Below are 18,520 nucleotides of genomic sequence, written 5' to 3'. Positions count from 1 at the left end.
TACATGAGAAGGACATGTCACAGTATAATAATTTTTTTGCATGCCAATAAACTACACAGATCTGGCCTTTTATCGGATCCCAGCTTCCCAGCCTGACCACGCTTTAGCAGATAAGTCGAATCAGTCTTTTTAGTTTCTGTGGGCAGAAACTGTGGTGATGGGGGGGCACAGACACATACACATCCATATATGGCAAACACGTTATAAGAATAGGTATGGATTTAAACTTATATAGGCTGGATACATGGGAAACACAACAGAAATTGTTTTTCTAAGAAGACCAACGGAGCCTATCACAGACGCAGTTGCTAAAACAATCTATTAAAGCGCTCAATAGCGCACAAACATCAGCATGATGGAGAGTTCCACAGGAGCAGCAATAGAAATTGCTCAGAAATTTGCTTTCTGTCTCAGAATCAATCACGTTATGTCACTGCTAAGTGATGAATGGCAGAAAAACAACAAGTGCACCGCCTTATAGCCCTAATGTTAATCAGTTAGATTAATATTATATCAATCTGTTAACACTAGCTACAGTTATTGATTAATCTATTGATCAGCAGACTTTTCGCCTCCTTGTGGACTGGAAGGGTTAAACCAATACTACTCTGTAAACCTGACAGCCCTCCACCACAATCACAGTGAATCTTTTATTTATCAGGAGCAGCCGTCCTTCGTTTCATGTGCTGGTTTCCCTCTGGGGACCCACGGCAGTGCGGAGGTCGATTCGCTGACTCTCTGTCCCCTCCCATCGGCGTCCCCTGTCGCCGTGCGCGGCCACACCTGCATTAAACGGGGGAAGTCCGTCCGGTGGAGAGGCAGAGAGACTGTGGGCTTTCACCGAGAGCGAAAGGGGGAAAGCGCGGCACCCACGGCACCTTCATTGCTCTGGACCCTCTCATCCAAAAGACGGCTGAAGGCATGCGGCGACATACGGCTGTGGGACTTTGATGATCTGGACAACGAGCTGGGAATTACTGAAAAGAAATCGAGCGCAGCTACTGCGCGGAGCTGAAGGCATTCAGTGTGAACAGCTTAGCGCACAGGTAAGAGTGGCTTCTAATAAACAAGCTCCAAACACAGAGGAGTTTCAACTTTTTACCAACAAAGGGCTTTTTTTTCTTAAATCCGATTTATTTAAAACTTACATGCGAGTTTTTGTAACTGCTACATTATTCACGTTCCTTTATTCCCGAATGAACAGCGGTATTATAAAAACGAGTATAAAAGAACGTCACTGTCGATCAGTAATAATAATAGTAATAATAGCGCTCATCTGCGCAGTAGTGCAGGCTGGTGTCACTGACATAGCACCTTTATTTTAAAAAAATTAACAATTTAGTAAGTTGTATACTAAACTGTTAAAGTGTTGTCATATAAAGGTCAGTATCCGTGTCTCTTTTTAAAAATGTTTTTCTCTCTTGGCTTTTGTAAGGACTTAACTAAAAGCCTAAATCTATCTATCTATCTATCTATCTATCTATCTATCTATCTATCTATCTATCTATCTATCTATCTATCTATCTATCTATCTTATGATAGATGTAAGCATGACTTCTTAAAGAAATCCATTGTATGTAGATGTAGGGTGCCTGGATATTGGTGTCACTTTTCCCACAATAATTGCATTGTCATGCTCGTATGCTTTCTGGACTTTCCCGGAAGAATAAATTGTCTATTTTACACTGAGGAAAACAAGGAAGTAAAACATATTGACATTATGCCATACCCACTAACCTTTGCTCTGGTAGGCTGGTCCACAGTTATCAAACACAGGGCTTCAGATACGCTGTAGATCATCACTTCATAGGGCTGCTGTCATATACTCAGCTATCAGTTTTGCTGCATTGTGGAAAATCCATAAACCACATAGAAAGGGAGTGTTGTAGCTGTATTCAAGCCTTTGCAATTGCAACAGATCAATAGACTGTCCAGGCATGACCCCTGCTGCTTTGCTCATAACCTCTTGATCTGTTGGTACTAATCTAAAGGCCGAAGATGAATCATGGCAGGGCATCTAAATGAGCCGAGGTTACATGCTGACTGTCAGTCTCTCTACACCGAAAGCACTTTAAGGATCATTTAAGATGAGGTCTAACTCTTAAAAACAAGTCAGGCTGAAAACAACATGTGATAGACCTCGTTAAGAAAGAGCCTGAAGTCAACACAGAGTGCAGGATGAAAGAAGGAGAAAAACAAAGTGAGTCAGTGATTGAGTCTGTGGATAACTGTGCAACACAGGGTGCGTTTTTTGTATGTGTTTGTGTGTTGGCTTTGAGACAACACACAAATCAGAGTAGAGAGTATCAGACAAGAATCTTAAATATCCCCCTTTCTCCACCGTCAGCAGATGCACACAGTCAGGTATGTAGTGTGGCATCGGTAGCAGCGGTAATGACTACATCCACTCCTGTCCCTGGGTATAATACACATCCATCAGTACACATAATGAATTCCATAAAGGGGTGAGATGAGGCTAAACTGCCAGACTGTGTTCAGAAAAGGTGATTCTTCCTTTTGTACTTGCCTCAAATTGACGATCATAACTTTAAGCTGTTTGCACAAGATTGTTTTTACATCTACACGCATCCATACCGGCAGCTTGTAGAGATAGCGCTTTACCTCTGAACACCACCTCCACTGGAGGAGAGAACAGCGGGCACCACAATCAAGGGCTGAATCACTCGCAAAATGACTGCAGCTGGCTAAAAATATTAGATTTCACCACATCAGGGGATTATTTTGGCAATCTTTGCTGGTAGTTAATGTTAGCTATATAAGCATTCTGCTGTGGTTAGCGAAGGCACTTGCAGTCAAAACAGTGTCACTCGTATCATTCTGAAATACGTCTGTAACACAAGCTGAATAATGTCAAAAATGCTTCAGCTTATCCTGCAGAAATACAGTAAGCTTAAAATGACACTTTGATTTCTAACTTATCAGTGAGAAAATGCTTACTGCACACACAGACATAGCTGAGTGTCAGCATCCTGTATTCCTTACCAGTTTCTCCCACTGAAACCCTCACATCATGTTGGCAGGATCCACTTTTGTCTCATCAGTGGGAGGTCCCACCTTTTTAAAAGATGAGACTAATAGCATTTCCAAACATGATTCAGGTTTTCACTTACGCAGCTTATTAAAAAAATACCATGTTGTTAGTGCAGTCTATGCTGGAGCTTGTTGGCATTATATATGAATTAATCAGTTATTTATTTCTATAACAGACTGAATTGACAAAGAGGCATGTTTAAGTTTGATGAAGCCGCTGTAGATCCACGGGCTGCTTTTCCCTTTGTGATCAGGACTGCAGCTTTAAATCCACTGCTAACATGTTGGTGTTTTAGTGCTTGCGTCATTGTTTTTAACTGGTTAACACATTAACATGTGTTTACTATTGCTAGAACAGTGCTATTAAAGAAACCCGACAGTGATGGGAAGGCTATTTGCTTTCCAGGTACTTGTGAGCAGTAGAGACTCCAAGAAGTTACAGATCAAGCCCAAGTACAATTTATGTAATAAAATAAAGAGCCAATGATCTGACAATCTCATAGGAGGAAGTATTTTGCGACGGTGGGAAGACAAAGATCCATTTTAACAGGAAGATACCCTCAGGCAGAACCGGCTCAGAGGAGGGGTAGCCATCTGTTGTGACTGGTAAGGGAGTGAGGGGAAGAGGAGATGAAGGAGAGCATGGGGAGAGATTTTTGAAACTTTATCAATATCTGGCATGTCTCAGTTTGCTTGCTGGCTCTCTGTCTGTGATATATATAAACATTATAGCAAGCTGCTCGCTCTAGTTTCATGTTAAGCATATAAAAGTGTGGGGGCATCAGTGTTTTTTCAATCTTATCGATACAATAGTAATTAGAACATCTCACTTAACCGCAGGTGTCCTCCTCATATAGGCACTACAGAGAAAGTTGGGAGCTCATTATAGTTGTTAGGTTTCATCCTCCGGGGAACATAGATGTCAAAAAAATTCCTGTCACCTAAGACTAAAAATCTGTATTAAAAGTTCAGCCACAACGTGCAGCTGCAGGATGGAGACATCAGTTCAGGTAGTGAGGAAATAGCCAGACACTGAGACAGCCATCTCATTCATTACAATTATCATCACCAGACAGCCAATATCAAATTAAAATATGTTGAAAATCACCTTTAAAACCCACAAGAGGAAAGGGTCAGGGTTAAAATAAACAAAGACAGAAGATGGGGAGGTGGGGGTGAGCCTTTCCCATCGTCAGCGGGAGTGAAGCAGAAGGGGACCAGCATGTTAATTGGTGATTTGATTAGCGTTTTAATATTGCAGCTGTGCATGACAAGGGAAAGCAACCGGCTGGACAGAAGTTCTTCCCTTTTTTTCTTTTTCTTTTTTAATCAACACTCCTCCACTTCGGGGACCGAGGGTTATTACACAACTTAGTCATTATGCACGTCATTCAGTTAATTTCCTTCAACTTTCAAAAAAAAAAGAGAGAAAGAAAGAAAAAAAAATCTGGATTTTTGGAGTCATGGTAAAGGAGCCAGTTTGACGGAAGCAGAAATATTCAAGCCATTTTGAATTGCGCTCAGTGTTTAAAAGCCCCATTTGGCTCCCATCGTACCGGCTGAATGAGATCCAGAGCCTCTGCTAAGCTGAATTAGACTGGTCTACATTTTTGTCAACAGCAGTGTTTCCAGTGAGAGGAAGAAGTCTATTTAAAAAGAGAGGAACACCATATTCCAGATAACAAATTTGTGCAAATCGAGTTTTGGCTTTGATTGTTAACATGTGTTCGCGTTGGGGATTAACAATACTCAGCAGTTTTACCGAGGCTGATGAATTGGCATATTTTTTAATGTTGGGAATGATGGGATGTGAATACAAGAATGATTGAAGGGGGAATAGCATCAGAATTTCAAGGAGAAAACAATGTAAACACCAAAACAGGGAAAAGGGTCCAGGTAGCTGTGTGCATGACACATGTTTGCATGGGGCTTTGAGTCAAACAGGCTTTTACCTGAATCCAGAGGGACCTCTGTGAGTAATCCTCCCTCCACACCCCATGCACATCTCTGCCTTCACAACACCCCAATACCCACGCAGACAGAAAAGATAAGAAGTAGCCACACAGAGGAGCACTGGTAGTGAGACAGAGAACGATATGAGAGGCATAGAAAAAAGGGAGGAAACGTGTGTAAAGCTATGGAGATAAGGAAGAGTGTGAAGAAAGCAGATGGGGATGAGTGTGTGTGCTTGGTTGTGGATAAAGTGTCAGGGGGGAAGGTCTTGGCTGGTCGTGCCAGTCAGGGTGATATTGTGTCATAAGCTGAGATATAAAGCTCATTTGGGAAGGAAGAAAATCACCTGAGATGAGGCAGTGGGTAAGGAGGAGAATGGAAATGGGAAGTTTAAAGCATCTAAAAATATTAATATCGCTTGCAACTGAAGGTCTGCAGCCACACTAGCTGCTCTGTGAAGCTGCCTAATGCATCAGATTGCAATGTCGACAAATTTTCACGTTAGCCATATTAACGCTAGCTAATTAGCAACAAAGTGCAGGTGGAGCAGTTGGGAATGCCATTAATGTAGAAGGGGTTGGCAATTAGCCAAAGTTTATGACAATAGATGGGGTAAGAAAACAACAACTTAGCTGCCAAAACATCAGAAACGTGTAGCTCAATAGCCCATAAAGGTAGAAGATTATGCTAAAAGAGGACCCCAGTTAAATGGATTATAAAAAAGTGAAGAGCTTTATCAATCATAATGTCAATGTGATACAACAAAGAACTTAAATCTAAAATGAATGCTGGTATTGTGGTATGAGAGAGCCACAACCTCAAAAGCACAGTCACCATTTTTTGTCTTTAACCTGGATCTAGGTGCAGTCAGCAGTTATTGATCACAGACCTCAGGGATCTAGATGTTATGTTTGGTTGTAGTAATTCACTGACATACAGAGTTATCTGACCATGGAGGGCTCTGAAAGGGCTTACCAAAAGTTTTAACTGAAGCGTAAACTTTAGGGGGAACCAGTGTGAGGAAGACAAAATCTATATCCCATGGGACCTGGTGCGTGAAAGAGGCATTCCGGATCCTTTGTAGGCGATCCACGGATGATTTGCTCAGGCAGAGGAATAAGGGATAACAAATAATCAAGACAAGAAGCCATGCATAATTATCTCCATTTTACTTTGAGACACAATACATTCAAGATGGACAGAGGGTGGTAAGGATCTGTTTGCTATACATAGGTACCGACCACGTACACGGTCATTTGGATGACCTTTGTGGCAGCTGATGGAGGAATCCAATTGAGAAACATTGTTTTGCAGTAACATATCTGGTATTAAACCACTTTTTCTTTAATCACAACTACTGCAATCCATTCACATTTGTTCTTACCACTTAGATTAATGTCCCTGTCCACCCCAAAAGTCCCGAAGCCAAGTACAGTCGCACGATGAAGTGTGATTGTAGCAGTTTCTCGCTGCAGCACTCCAGGAATCACATCAAACTACTTCCACTGTGTTCCCTCTGGGCTTAATCACACCTTGAGTAATTAATTAGTAATGGCACAAGATTAAAATTTAAGGCATCGACAGATTCATCATGAATCATCCCAGATGGTACTTGAACCACTTCTCATTTGTTGAGACTTCTCACCCGGGACCAAAAGTTCATCCTGACGGGTGGCGCCGGACAAACTGAAAATGAATGCCTGCAGTAAATTTCATGGTAGTCCATCCACCAGCTATAGAATTAGTTAAATCCAACCCACACTGCCATCTTTAAAACCCCAGTGCCTATGTAGCTGAAAACAAACCATTAGTTTCTGAAAAAGAAACATGGTTCTGGTTGCGGTGTTGCGGGGGCTCATCTGGGTATACCATTCCTTGATAATGTGCAAGATTTAAATTAAGCTCGTTAATCAGTTTGACAATCACGCACCGGTTTGTAGACTTGAAGCATCTTTAACATTTGAACACAGTGATTTGCTTGCCGCTAGAGGGATAGAAGCTGAATTTCAGTGGCAGAACAGGAGAGGAATGAACGTGTAAGCGCTTTTAAGGTGAACCATAGGGTTAAAGAACAGTATGTGCAGCTCCTGTAAAAGTCTTTTCTTTTTCTCTTAGGTTTTCCCTTGTGATGCCTGGCAGAGTGAGGACAGTAATACTGACTCGGCCATTGTCTCATCACTGGTTCCGGACACAGCGAGGCTCCCCGAGTGCCTTGCCTGTCCATTGTGACTAGAGAACAGACGAAAGATCCAGCTTGCCTGCATAAAGACCTATTCAGCATCATTCTTCTTTGCCAGCCACCTTTGTTATACCAGGAACAAGAGTGAAGTCTCAGCACTCTCCTTAGCCCCTAGCCTTTCCCTCTGTCCCTTTGCTTCTAACGCCCTTATCCCCAATCCACTTCCCTGAACCCCTTTCCCACTCCCCAGGCCCAGTTTCAGCCCCATTCGGAGTCCCAGATGACTGCTCAGAAACATCCGTTACCCTCCCACTCCGCACAAGCCTTCTTTCCTCTCCCTCCAGCCCCCGTGGCGCTTGGCACCGATGCCCATCACATAGACAGATGGAGCCAACCCTGACCCCTCTCTTCGCCCGTGGGGACGCCAAGAGAATCAACGCCTGACTAGAGGAGAAGAGGGTGGGTGCGAGTGTAAAAGGGGGGGGGGGGGGGGAGACAGGAAGTACAGCATTGCTTTGTCACCACGGCAACACATCGTCTAATCTCCCATGGACTCCCCTTCAGCCCGTCCCGCCGTCCTCAGATAAAAAATGCACACAGCAGGAAATTCAGCAGCAGGAGCAGTAGGATCTATCTTTTTTCTGACATATTTTTGCTTTGATTATTTGGCACTGATGCCTTGTTCTACATTTGTGCAGTAAGAGGATGTGAAGATTGAAAAAAAAAAACCTCTAAATATAGTGAACATAATTTAGAGGAAAGCAAATAAACTGCAAATACTGAAGGAAAGGCTGTCTATAGCACAACAAGTTTGGTTTTGAGCCCCAAACTTCCTCTTCCCCTCCAGTCTGTGTGCTCCAGAATGAATGCACAGAAGTTGCAACAGCCTGGCAAACAATATTTCAGCTTTTTTTTAAACAGCATACAAGCCACTTCTCATTGTGCTGTGCTTACCTGAATAAAGCTGTTTTCTCTTTTTTTCCTCTGACAGTCAAAACGTAGTACGCATTGCATTCCAGTCTGAGCTTCCCTGGATGTCAATGCATGCTTTTATCTGCTGTAAGCTACCACGTTCTGCACTGCACCTTTGCCAAGCACTCAAACATCCACTTCATTTTGGGGTTATTGCGCTTTCATTCTCCCACCTGAGTCCCTGCATTTTTCTTTCTTTCTTTGCATTTTTAAAATAAGCAAAATTTTGCCTACTTCACTTTCTTTGGATGCTTTTGCTCTCTTCTATCAAACTCTGCTGACTGGCACTCTGATTAGCATACGATATCCTGACATCCAACTTTAAAAAGAACCCCTCATCAACAGTAAAACGAGGCACTAATGGCCGGTGAAATGAATTCAGCTGGCCAACATAACAGAGGCGGGAATACCGGAGTCCCAAAGCTTCCCAGGTAATTGGAGTGAGGTATACTGTATTTTACTCTAAAGCACAGCTCCTCTTGTGACCTTGTGGGCTGAAAACGTAGCAGAGACGTAGAGAGCGAAAGAGAAAGAGGATGATACTCTGTGTCTGAGGTTTACAATTACAGTTTCTTTGGGATTTTTAATGACTTTAATTAAGTTTTGGTTGCATTAGCAGTACAGAGAATGTTTTTACTGGTAGTGTCAGCCCATTTCAATCATTTCAGTACTTCTGCAGAGCTGAGTGTCCATGACACACTTATTATTCCTGTCACTTAAAAGACAGCCATCTACGGTTGTCTTCAGACACTGTGTCTTCTGATAAATTGGAATAATAATCACTAGAGTAGCTTTCAAATGCCTTTATAAGCTACTTTAGACATCAAGATGTGCTGATTTATAATCAGCACATTTTTGATATGCAAGTACCTGCCACATTCATAGGTCACGACAAATGCCGGGATTGTCAGTCCAAATGAAGGGATGAAGCAGATTGTCAATAATGCTGCTTGTCAACTCAGCCTCGCTGAGTTTTACAGTCAGCGGCAGTAGTGCATCTGCGGATCTATATTTTATGAATATGCCAAGAGTTGTGGGAGTGTGAATCGACGGCTAAAGGTGTGAAGATTCATTGTTAGACATGGTGCACTGAAGGTTTTAGCGCACGGGTGTAAAACAGTGGGATGAAGATGACTTTGGGCAACAGCAGTGCCGCAAAGTCTTTTTGAATTTTCAAGCACGAGGAGATGGCCCTACCTCATTCACAATCTGTGTCAGACTGTATCAAGGTTTCAGACTGACAACCAAAGATTATTTCAAGCTTTTACTAAAGAAAAAAAAGTCAACTTTTGACATTAGTGGCTTGAGCAGAGCACAGTGGAAAAACTGAATAATGTGTTTGTGTAAATTATTTGTGCCTCTCTACTTTTCTATTTCTTAAAAGGAGGCCAGCACAGAGTTGGGCAGTGAGTCAGTGCTTTTGTGGAGATATTTATGAGGCCAATAAGACACGGATGATATGACAGGGTTTAGAGGTCATATAAGTGATAAAAAGAAGAGAGGCAGACACAGCCCAGCAGTTCTGTCTCTGTGTTTTGTCTCTGTGGGGATTCGACTGCGAAAAACAGAACACGAAGTAAGATATACTCGCGTCATCGAGGGTTCAGTTTCATCTTGTGTCACGTGCCGCTGCCTCTCGCTCTGTCGCCCTGTTGATCGCGCGCTTCATGTTACTAGGAGCTTAACGAAAGAGTATAAATAATGTCTCATAAACGAGTTCAGCAGGAATCAAAGGGATAGTTTCACAGCTTTGGGTGGCGTTGTAGCATCTTTCTTTTTTTCACCTTAAACCATATGTTTCTTCATCTCAGTGACTGTGCTGTGTTTTTGGCCTCACCTGTCAGTGACACTGAGCTCAAATCAGCTGGGATTAATTAGTGACTCAACATACATACACAGGTGCACACACAGAGACACACACGTGCACATATGCAAAAACAAATGCAGATACTCAGTGAAACATGCACAGGCTTATCATATGATTAAACGTGATAACTCACATGTTCTTTTTATAGCATTTCTTTTGACTACTTATCTACAACTGTAAAAAAGCCAACCACACACACACACACACGCGTGCGCGCATACTGACACAGCACTCCACCAGATACAGGATGTGAAAAGCTTCCAGAACAGCATGTTGCCAATAAACACCCTCCTCCTCGGCTGTAATTACCTCACTCTTCATTTCACACCTTGTGTATGCAACTCATATCTCCTCGTGTCACGGTATAACTGCTCCACCTCGATACAAGGCGGTACCTGTCCATACTGAGAAAAATGTGATCTTGCATGTTTGTTTAGTCTTTTCCAAACAGCGTGTGTGTGTGTGTGTGTGTGTGTGTGTGTGTGGGTGGGTGGGGAATTCAAAGATGCGATTTCAATTTCAATTTGGATCCACGACCGCTGAGGACAAACTGTGACTACTGTCAGCTTCTGTTGGACAGTGTGGGCCTGTGACTTTGATAGAAATAAAGCCGCAGACAGTTTTTTGTTTTTTTTTGAAAGACAAGCTGTGGAGAGCCATAACCTTGAAGTTGTTTGCTTGCTGTTTGTTTACATGACTGTGTTACGGGTGTGTGAAGAGGTTACAAACTACAGTGTGGACGCTAAATGTGCTGAGGTCAGCACGAAGGTTAAATAAAGGGGTGGTGGTGATTTGGGGGGTTTACTCCAATTTGTGTTAACAGTGCATGTGAGGAAGGAAAAGAAGATTTACTGGACTCAAGGTAATAGAAAGATTCGTCAAGTGAGGCTGTGTGGGTGTCTGTTTGGAAGGATGAAAAGAATGAAAATTTACATTTGTGGATTAGCTGTTTGATTTTCTGTGTGTGTGCGTGGATAGGAATTGTTTATTCTATCGACAGCTGATGCTCCTTTTATCCAGCCGCCTCTGTAGTGGCAACTCATTACCATAGTGATAACGAGAGAAAGAAAAGGTTGCCGGTGTCAGCACACCAAGTTTTTTTTACATAGAAACTTTGTGTGTATATGTGTGTGTACGTGTCTTTAATTTGGCTGTTTTTTATCCGTTGCTGCAAAATATACACAAACTTAAAAATTTTAAAGAGAAACTTGACACCGAGCTGAATAACACTGTTTGTGCTTGTTGCTTCTCAGGTTTCACACAGTGTCAGAAAATAAAAGAGCAGAAACAAAAAACAAACTTGTTGGTGAATAGGAGGCAAAGAACTTCAATCTCTGGAGCTCAGCACGCAGAGGATTTTTAGCTGGTCTGAAGTTTTTCTTTAACTTATCTTGTACTGATCACATCCTTCAGGGTGTGGAAAACAAAGAGACCCTTAAAAACAAGAAGGAAGAAACAGAAGTCAAAAAGTCTTCGTATATAAGCCTGTGCTTAGCCAGACACTGTTGAACGTGGGTGGTTAGAGCACCTTGAAGTGACTGTTGTTGTGATTTGGTGCTGTGTAGATTCAATTGAATTGAATTGATCTGAAAGTTAAGCTATTACTCCTCTCCACGTTGTGCTTGGGGAAGAAATGATAGACGAGCACTTCTTATCCATGCATTTCTGTGCTGTGACTTATTGTTTGGTTAGTAATTGAATCTATGTACTAGTTAGTGAGACAGTTATCTAACTAAGTGAGCTGGAGAGGCCACCTACAGCACTGAATGAACTGTATGTCTTGTCTTCCAGGTGACTGCTACCAACTAACACTTTTGCCGATGTGTGGATTCTTTGATTCAGAAAATAATGCATTAAGGATGACTGGGATCTGCCTCTGTAGCCGGTGTTAACTACAAGAAAAACTACAAGAAACTCCATGAATTTTCAGGAACAATACATCCAAACTAACTTTGTGGAACTTTTGAGTACAAACCATTGTGGATAAAATACAATACACTGATCTCAGTAAAATTTTTTGGAACATTTTTTGGGGAATTACATTTAACTTCTTTTTAGATCTGCTAAAAATTGAAAATTTCTGGATAATTTTGAGCAAATTTCCCCATAAAGCTTCTGGAATCTTTTGCTTGTCCTGATTGACCTGCAGTAACCTTTGGTAGATTTAAGAAGGACCGAAGTAACCTTGTGGATTCTCATTCCCTCGTTGTGGTGGTTGCATCCTTCTTCAGCAGGCTGGGAGTACCACTACAATGCCGGAGCTGGACAACCTTCCCCCCGCAATGGAAGCTCGGAGTCCTGAACTGGGCCTTAATGGTCCAGCAGACCCAGCACAGATTCAGCACAGCATCCTAGAGGAACAAGTGGAGCTGTGGTGGTTCAGAGATCCTGGGAAGTCTGTCCTCTGCTACTGTGTCGCTGTGATTCTCATCCTGGGTTGCGGACTCGGGGGCGTCGGCCTTCTTTCGACTACCACCAGTGTCTCGAGTGAGTGGCGGCTTGGCACGGGCACAGCTTTGTGCCTGCTAGCCTTGGGAGTCCTGCTCAAACAACTTCTCAGCTCAGCCGTGCAGGACATGAATTGCGTTCGGAGCCGACAGCGGATCGACATGCTAAAGAGCGGCGGTTTATCGGACCTTCTAGTGGTTTTAATTACCGGGCTGTCACTGTTGATTTGTGGAGGGGTTCTACTGCATCTGGCCATTGCCAACCATATGCCAAAGCCTGGCCAAGCCCTTAATGACATGTACATTTCTGGAGTGGTTTTGCTGGCTGGAGGTGGAGCTGCAGTTGTGGGTGTTGGGATATACTCTGTAGTGGTGATCCTTCTTGAGAGGACGAGGCACGGACGGCGGTTTGTAGACCGGGTTTTGCACATCTTCACTGTTTCAGGACATATGGACCGTCACGCTCGAAGAGAGACTACCTCCAGTTTGGCTAACCTTATATGAGATGCAACCCCAATAAAGCTTTTTTTTGCCCACTGGCTCAACTAAATTAGAACTGGCTTTATGCCCAGACACAGATTCATACCATGCATGCTTCGGCAGACTGCGTACGAGATAAAATAGTTGAGTGTGTAGTATATTCTTAGTGAACACGTTAGTTATTGGCAGTCAGATCTCTGTGAGTAAGGATGCAAAAATGGAAAATGCCAGAAGAACCGAACACTGCTGTACATGGTGATGGTCTGCTTTTTATCTATAGTGGGTAAATGTTACTCCATTCTCACAGGACAAATACTAAACAGCATGGAGAAGACACACAGAACAACAACAAAAAATATTTAAACCAGTTCTGATAAATTACAAGCACAATTTTTATCCCACAGGAGAAGCAAGCTACAACTGAGTACAGCTAACCTACAGCAGGAGTAAAGTCCATGAATGAACTTTGAGCTATTCCCTGTCTATCAATTCCAAGAACTGTAAGCCTACAACCAAACAAACCCATCTTGTTCTCTAAAAGATGAAGTAATGTTTTTTTTGAGTCCTCATTTGGAGGGCGGCAGATTCAAATTTATGCATGTGATTTGCATCTGTGATAATTGACTAGGGACCACACATCTGACCACTACCTGCTCACTGAGGCTCTCGTAGTTGCAGATGAGAGTGTCATCTGAATGGATGAAATGGAAATTGAATAAGATGGAATCTGCAAGAAATGGGACAGTATGAACATGAACAAAATCCTATTTATAATTTTTGATTCATATCCCATCCTCATGATCTTCGTGTATATGTGAAAATATTGCCTCTGCAGTTTCTGGGATGATGAATACGAGGGATTCTTTGGGAGTTTTATTGCCTCGGTTTAATAATAATTTAACAAAATTCATGCTGCGGAGATATAGTGTTTGTGGCAGCCTGTCAAATGTGATTGTTGGAGACTTGTATCACAGCACTTTAGAATGTATGAATAACTTGTGTTTTTTGTGCATCAACACTGTACTGTCTTAATTGTGACTCTCGCGGCGCTTTGTTATCTTAAACCAGTGTTAATCGAGATTTTTGATATCGTCACGGCATCGCATTCCACTGTGTACTGTAAAACACTCATTTAAAATAACGTGGAGGTCATAAAGAACAACCACCAAGCTTTGCAGACTCATTTAGTCTCGCTTTGTTGAATGGATTTCTCTCATTGTCCAGGTGGGCTGCCAGGGTGAGCATTAGAGTTTTGATACCACCAAAAAAAGATAATGCAAATCTTGCTGGATTAAGACTTAAATAATAGGAGTTAGTCTCCAGTTCTGATTTTGTACCCACTATCTTGTGATGGCATCACATTTGCCACAACAATTGTCAACATGTTGTTCACATTCTCAGGCATGAATAGCCTACCCAGTATTCATTATTTCTTTATTAGATAAAGGATTGGCTCATGGCCGTGCTCAGACTGAGCCTTTATTTGATGTCAGCTACACACTTAAAATTTCATGGCTACATCTTGTGCTGTTGGACAAACCCACGTTCAGCTGCTTTCATGGTAGATTTATCTACAGCTGGTGTTGCCAGGGGCACATTTTGCTCTGATGGCACTCTGAGGGAATCTGGAAAACAATAGCCAGTATGCTTTAGAGGAAAGGCAAAAAAAAAAAAAAGGCATCTGGACTTTAAACTTGGAACCAACAGGAAATACAGAGATCCATAAGGAAAGTTGTGTGTATGAGCTGTGTATGGGCATGCATTTATCCAGTCTATTTAAGGTGTTTCCAACAAGAACAACATGACAGCATGGCAGAACTGGCCTCAAGAAGCAAATACGTTATAAGGATTATTTCATGAACCAAAATCAATCAGTGCCTCCCACCTAGCCAACTTAGAATCAACATTTTTCTTCAAAGTAAAATCATTTCATTACCTTTGACATAACTATGTGAAATTTTACCTTTAAAATGTGAATATTTTCTGAGTTACAATCCCTCAAAGTACATATTGGATAGTTTTGTGTTTTGTGCTTTTTAATTTACAGTTTTTCCAGCAAGTACGGGAGATGATTTTGAAGAAAACACATTTAAGCCTTGTTAAAAATCGCAATAGAATCACCTTTTCAACCACTCCAAGTGACACAATGCAAAGCTAAAATCTTTTTGTTCATCATAAATGTTTTTTAATAACCAACTCTGGGATATATTATAGTTTCAGTGACAAAACTAGGCAAATTTAATGTCTATCACATAGAGTAGCAGAAACAAGCATTGGCACACTGGACGTTTTATTTACTTTCTGGCAATCCACTGGTGAAAACTTTCCATGGGTCACATCACCGTGTGGGATACTTGGCTGGTCAAAACATGCTGTTGAATCTGAAAGCTCTCATTCCAACTCTCCTTTTGGCACTAGGCTCATCTTCTAGCCATGATTTCCTTAAAGCTTTAGGTGATCCTGAAAAGATGATCCAGAATCTTTGGAATGAGGATGCAGAAGATCACCTTGATCACAGATGCTTCTTATGAGAGGTCTTGTTAAGCTGCTGACAGTTTTCTTGTGGGAACCATGGCACGTCTCTTTGCGTTGCCTAACTAAACTTTAGAGAACAACATCCAGTTGGTGTGACACTCGTACTGACCTGCTGGCTCATTACTCAGATCATGCATTAATCCAGATTTTTTTATTATTTACAATAAAACTCATTAAGATACCAAAACCACCACTATTGCACTTCTCTAAATAATACTGAGACTTTACAAAAATACACTTTTAATTTAACCGCGGTGCATAGCTGGAGGTGTCATCTGTAGTCTCGGCACTTTGAATTTATTAGATGTGGGCTATTTCTGGCTCAGATAATAAGCCATAATCATTCCTCACAAAGCTGAGACGAAGAAAAATCAGTGAAATTAAATCCATTGCATCAGCCTGGCCAGTCATAGAATTTCAGTGCATTTGCAATCGTTTAAACTAGGTTGTCGATATGTCTACGTGAGTTTTTCTCTGAATTGGACGACTCCACGCTATGCTGCTGAAAATATAGCTTTGGTATCATTTAATCCTTCTTGTTTCCAGAAATATAAATATATATAAATATATATATATAAAATATATCGCAAAAGCAATCATGTTTCTTCCTTTTGGAAAAGTTCGTTCGATACTTTTAAGACGCAAGGACAGAATTAGAGTAGAAGATGCAAAAGGTCATTCGTGTTTGCAAAACGCTTACAGAAGAACCTAAAAAATGGCCTTGCATTGTATTTCTGTTGTGTGTGCGTATGTAAGTCAGTAACGCCTCTTATCTGTCCGCACATATGCACAGGCTATTGCCTTGAGACAAAAGGGTCACACAGTTAACCATTGTTGGTGTGATGATGGACAGCAAGCTGAAGGCACAATGCACAACACAGTGATCTGTGGGGGCTGGCATAGACCAGCACCACTTTCTTTCAATACACACACACACACACACTGAGAAAAATAAAATAGCATGGACCCTGCTGGATTTTGACAACACGCAGAAATCCTCTGACTTTTACTTACATAAGTTTGCCTTTTGACCTGCAGTGGCCTATACAGTAGAAATGACTGGCTGTGAACCCATGCATGACAGCCAGAAGAGGTGAACAGAGCGAACTGGGAGGCAGTTCTGATACTGAGGAGAGAGGACTGTGTGGGAGGAGAGGATTCAGAGCTTTTCTGTCAAGCTAAACAGAAGAAAGAATACAAAAACTGGACAAATTGTTTCTCTGCTATACACTGGATTTGAAAGACATTCAGACCGCTCTTCTGCTCGGTATCGTGTTGTTAAATTCATCTTAAAAGGATAAAGTGGTCATTCTTGTCCACAAGTTTACACTGCAGTAAAAACACGTTTTTTCCCGCTGAAGAATAAAACAAAAAAAAAAATTCTGATTTACTAAAATATTCAGACCTTGTACTGTGGCCTCCAAACTTTGTTCAGGTGCATCCTGTTTGCTTAAGACTTTCCCCAGATTGCATTTGAATGGAGTTCTCGTTTGATTCCAAAACTAGGCTTCATTTTGAACACAGTATTGCTGAAACGCCAAACAACATCTGTGGGTGAGACGTGAAGATGCATATGGCAGCCCTTCAAATTCTACTCACAATTCTTCTAGCTTAACGCTATGGATTAGCATGTTGCATACATTTTGTTGTGATTTGGCGCTATATAAATAAAATTGAATTGAATTGAATTGAATTGAATTTATTCCAATGACTACTTAGCTGTCTGCGGTCTAACTAGATAACAATTATCCCTAACCCCAGGCAACCAAAACATGCCAAAAACCAAAAAACACTTTTTAATCAGAGTACAGCATCGAGTCAGTTAAACTTCTGAGATATTGACCTGGTCAATTAAGTAGCAGAGAGGGTTTTTAATTAGTTTCAGCTGCTTTGCTGTTGATGAAATTAACAACAGGAGGGGCAACAGTGAGACAATCCCCAAATACAAATGGTTTTAGGGGTTGAGGCCACAAATTTTTTTTTCCACTAATTTGGCATTTGGCTAGGGTCTGCAGTAATACTACTGGTAACACAAGGCAATACCCGGACCCTACAGTGATGCCACAGGTGGTCTAGCTCCTCCAGCATGTTCCATTGCCAGAAGGTTTGCTGTTTCTCCCAGCACAGTCTTAAGAGTATGGAGGAGATTCCAGGAGACAGGCAGTTACTCTAGGAGAGCTGGAATGGACTTAACTCATTAGCAGGACTGATATCTGGTCTTTTGTGCAAGGAGGAACAGGATGAGCACTGCCAGAGCTACCAAATGACCTCCAGCAAGTCACAAGTGTGAATGTCTCTGATCAAACAATCAGATGCAGACTTCATGAGAGTGGCTTTGAGGGGCCGACGTCTGCTAGTTGGCCCTGTGCTCAGTGCCCGGCACCGTGGAGTCCGATTGTCATATGCTGGTGCAGTAGGTCCTGAGTTTCTCCTGGTGCACAACATAGCCTGGCCTCATGTATGTTTGCAGACACGTCCTGGAAAATGAAACAACTGATACCAATGACTGGTCCCCACCCTTTGCCTGACCTAAATCCAATAGAAAACCTCTAGGACTTTGTTTCCATCCATCCAGTGCCACCAGGTTGCATCCCAGACTGTCCAGGAGCTCAGTGGTGCCCCAGTCCAGACCTGGGAGGATAGCTCCCAGGGCACCAACCATCATCTCATTAGGGGCATGCTCTGGTATTGTCAGAGCTCTACAAAGGGACCTCATGAGTGTCGTTATGAGTTGCTGAAATTAAATTTTGGAAAAATGGACTAGCCTACCGTGTAATTTTTTCATTTTGATTTTTAGCCCTCTGTAGGCCGATTATTGTCATTTCCATCAAACAATGTTGCATTATTTGAAACAGTACCCAGTCCATATCAGTATAGATATCCAGCATGTTTTTTTTCCTACTGAAATCTCATGTATATTCAAAATGCTCCTTTAATTTTTTTGGTCCGTGTAGCAAACTGACATGAGATTGGCATCAATTACCTCATCTAACGTCCCGCAAGAATTTATTAGCATATTTCACAAAATGTCAGGCT

General features: G+C 41.9%; 1 protein-coding gene across 3 annotated transcripts; it reads left to right on the top strand.

Annotated features, from left to right (window-relative positions):
• Positions 1–658: 658 nt before the first annotated feature.
• tmem125a (transmembrane protein 125a) lies at positions 659–18,244 on the top strand. Of its 3 annotated transcripts, XM_084909553.1 has the most exons (3): positions 659–1,046; positions 7,120–7,642; positions 11,814–18,244. In XM_084909553.1, exon 3 carries the CDS (start codon positions 12,275–12,277, stop codon positions 12,971–12,973), a length of 699 nt encoding a protein of 232 aa, XP_084765679.1. In that variant the 5' UTR covers positions 659–1,046; positions 7,120–7,642; positions 11,814–12,274; the 3' UTR covers positions 12,974–18,244. The 3 variants fall into 3 exon arrangements, with proteins under 3 accessions (XP_084765679.1, XP_084765680.1, XP_084765681.1); XM_084909554.1 differs by lacking the exons at positions 659–1,046; positions 7,120–7,642 and adding an exon at positions 7,659–8,586; XM_084909555.1 differs by lacking the exons at positions 659–1,046; positions 7,120–7,642 and adding an exon at positions 8,614–10,884.
• The last annotated feature ends 276 nt before the right edge of the window (positions 18,245–18,520 follow it).

Source organism: Perissodus microlepis, chromosome 17, assembly GCF_051167445.1.
Source record: "Perissodus microlepis isolate ML-2025 ecotype Zambia chromosome 17, ASM5116744v1, whole genome shotgun sequence".
NCBI lineage: Eukaryota > Metazoa > Chordata > Actinopteri > Cichliformes > Cichlidae > Perissodus > Perissodus microlepis.
This window is presented reverse-complemented; position numbering and strand designations above follow the sequence as displayed.

Excerpts from the sequence above, each read along its gene's own strand:
- tmem125a (XM_084909553.1), top strand. The coding sequence starts at position 12,275 with ATGCCGGAGCTGGACAACCTTCCCCCCGCAATGGAAGCTCGGAGTCCT.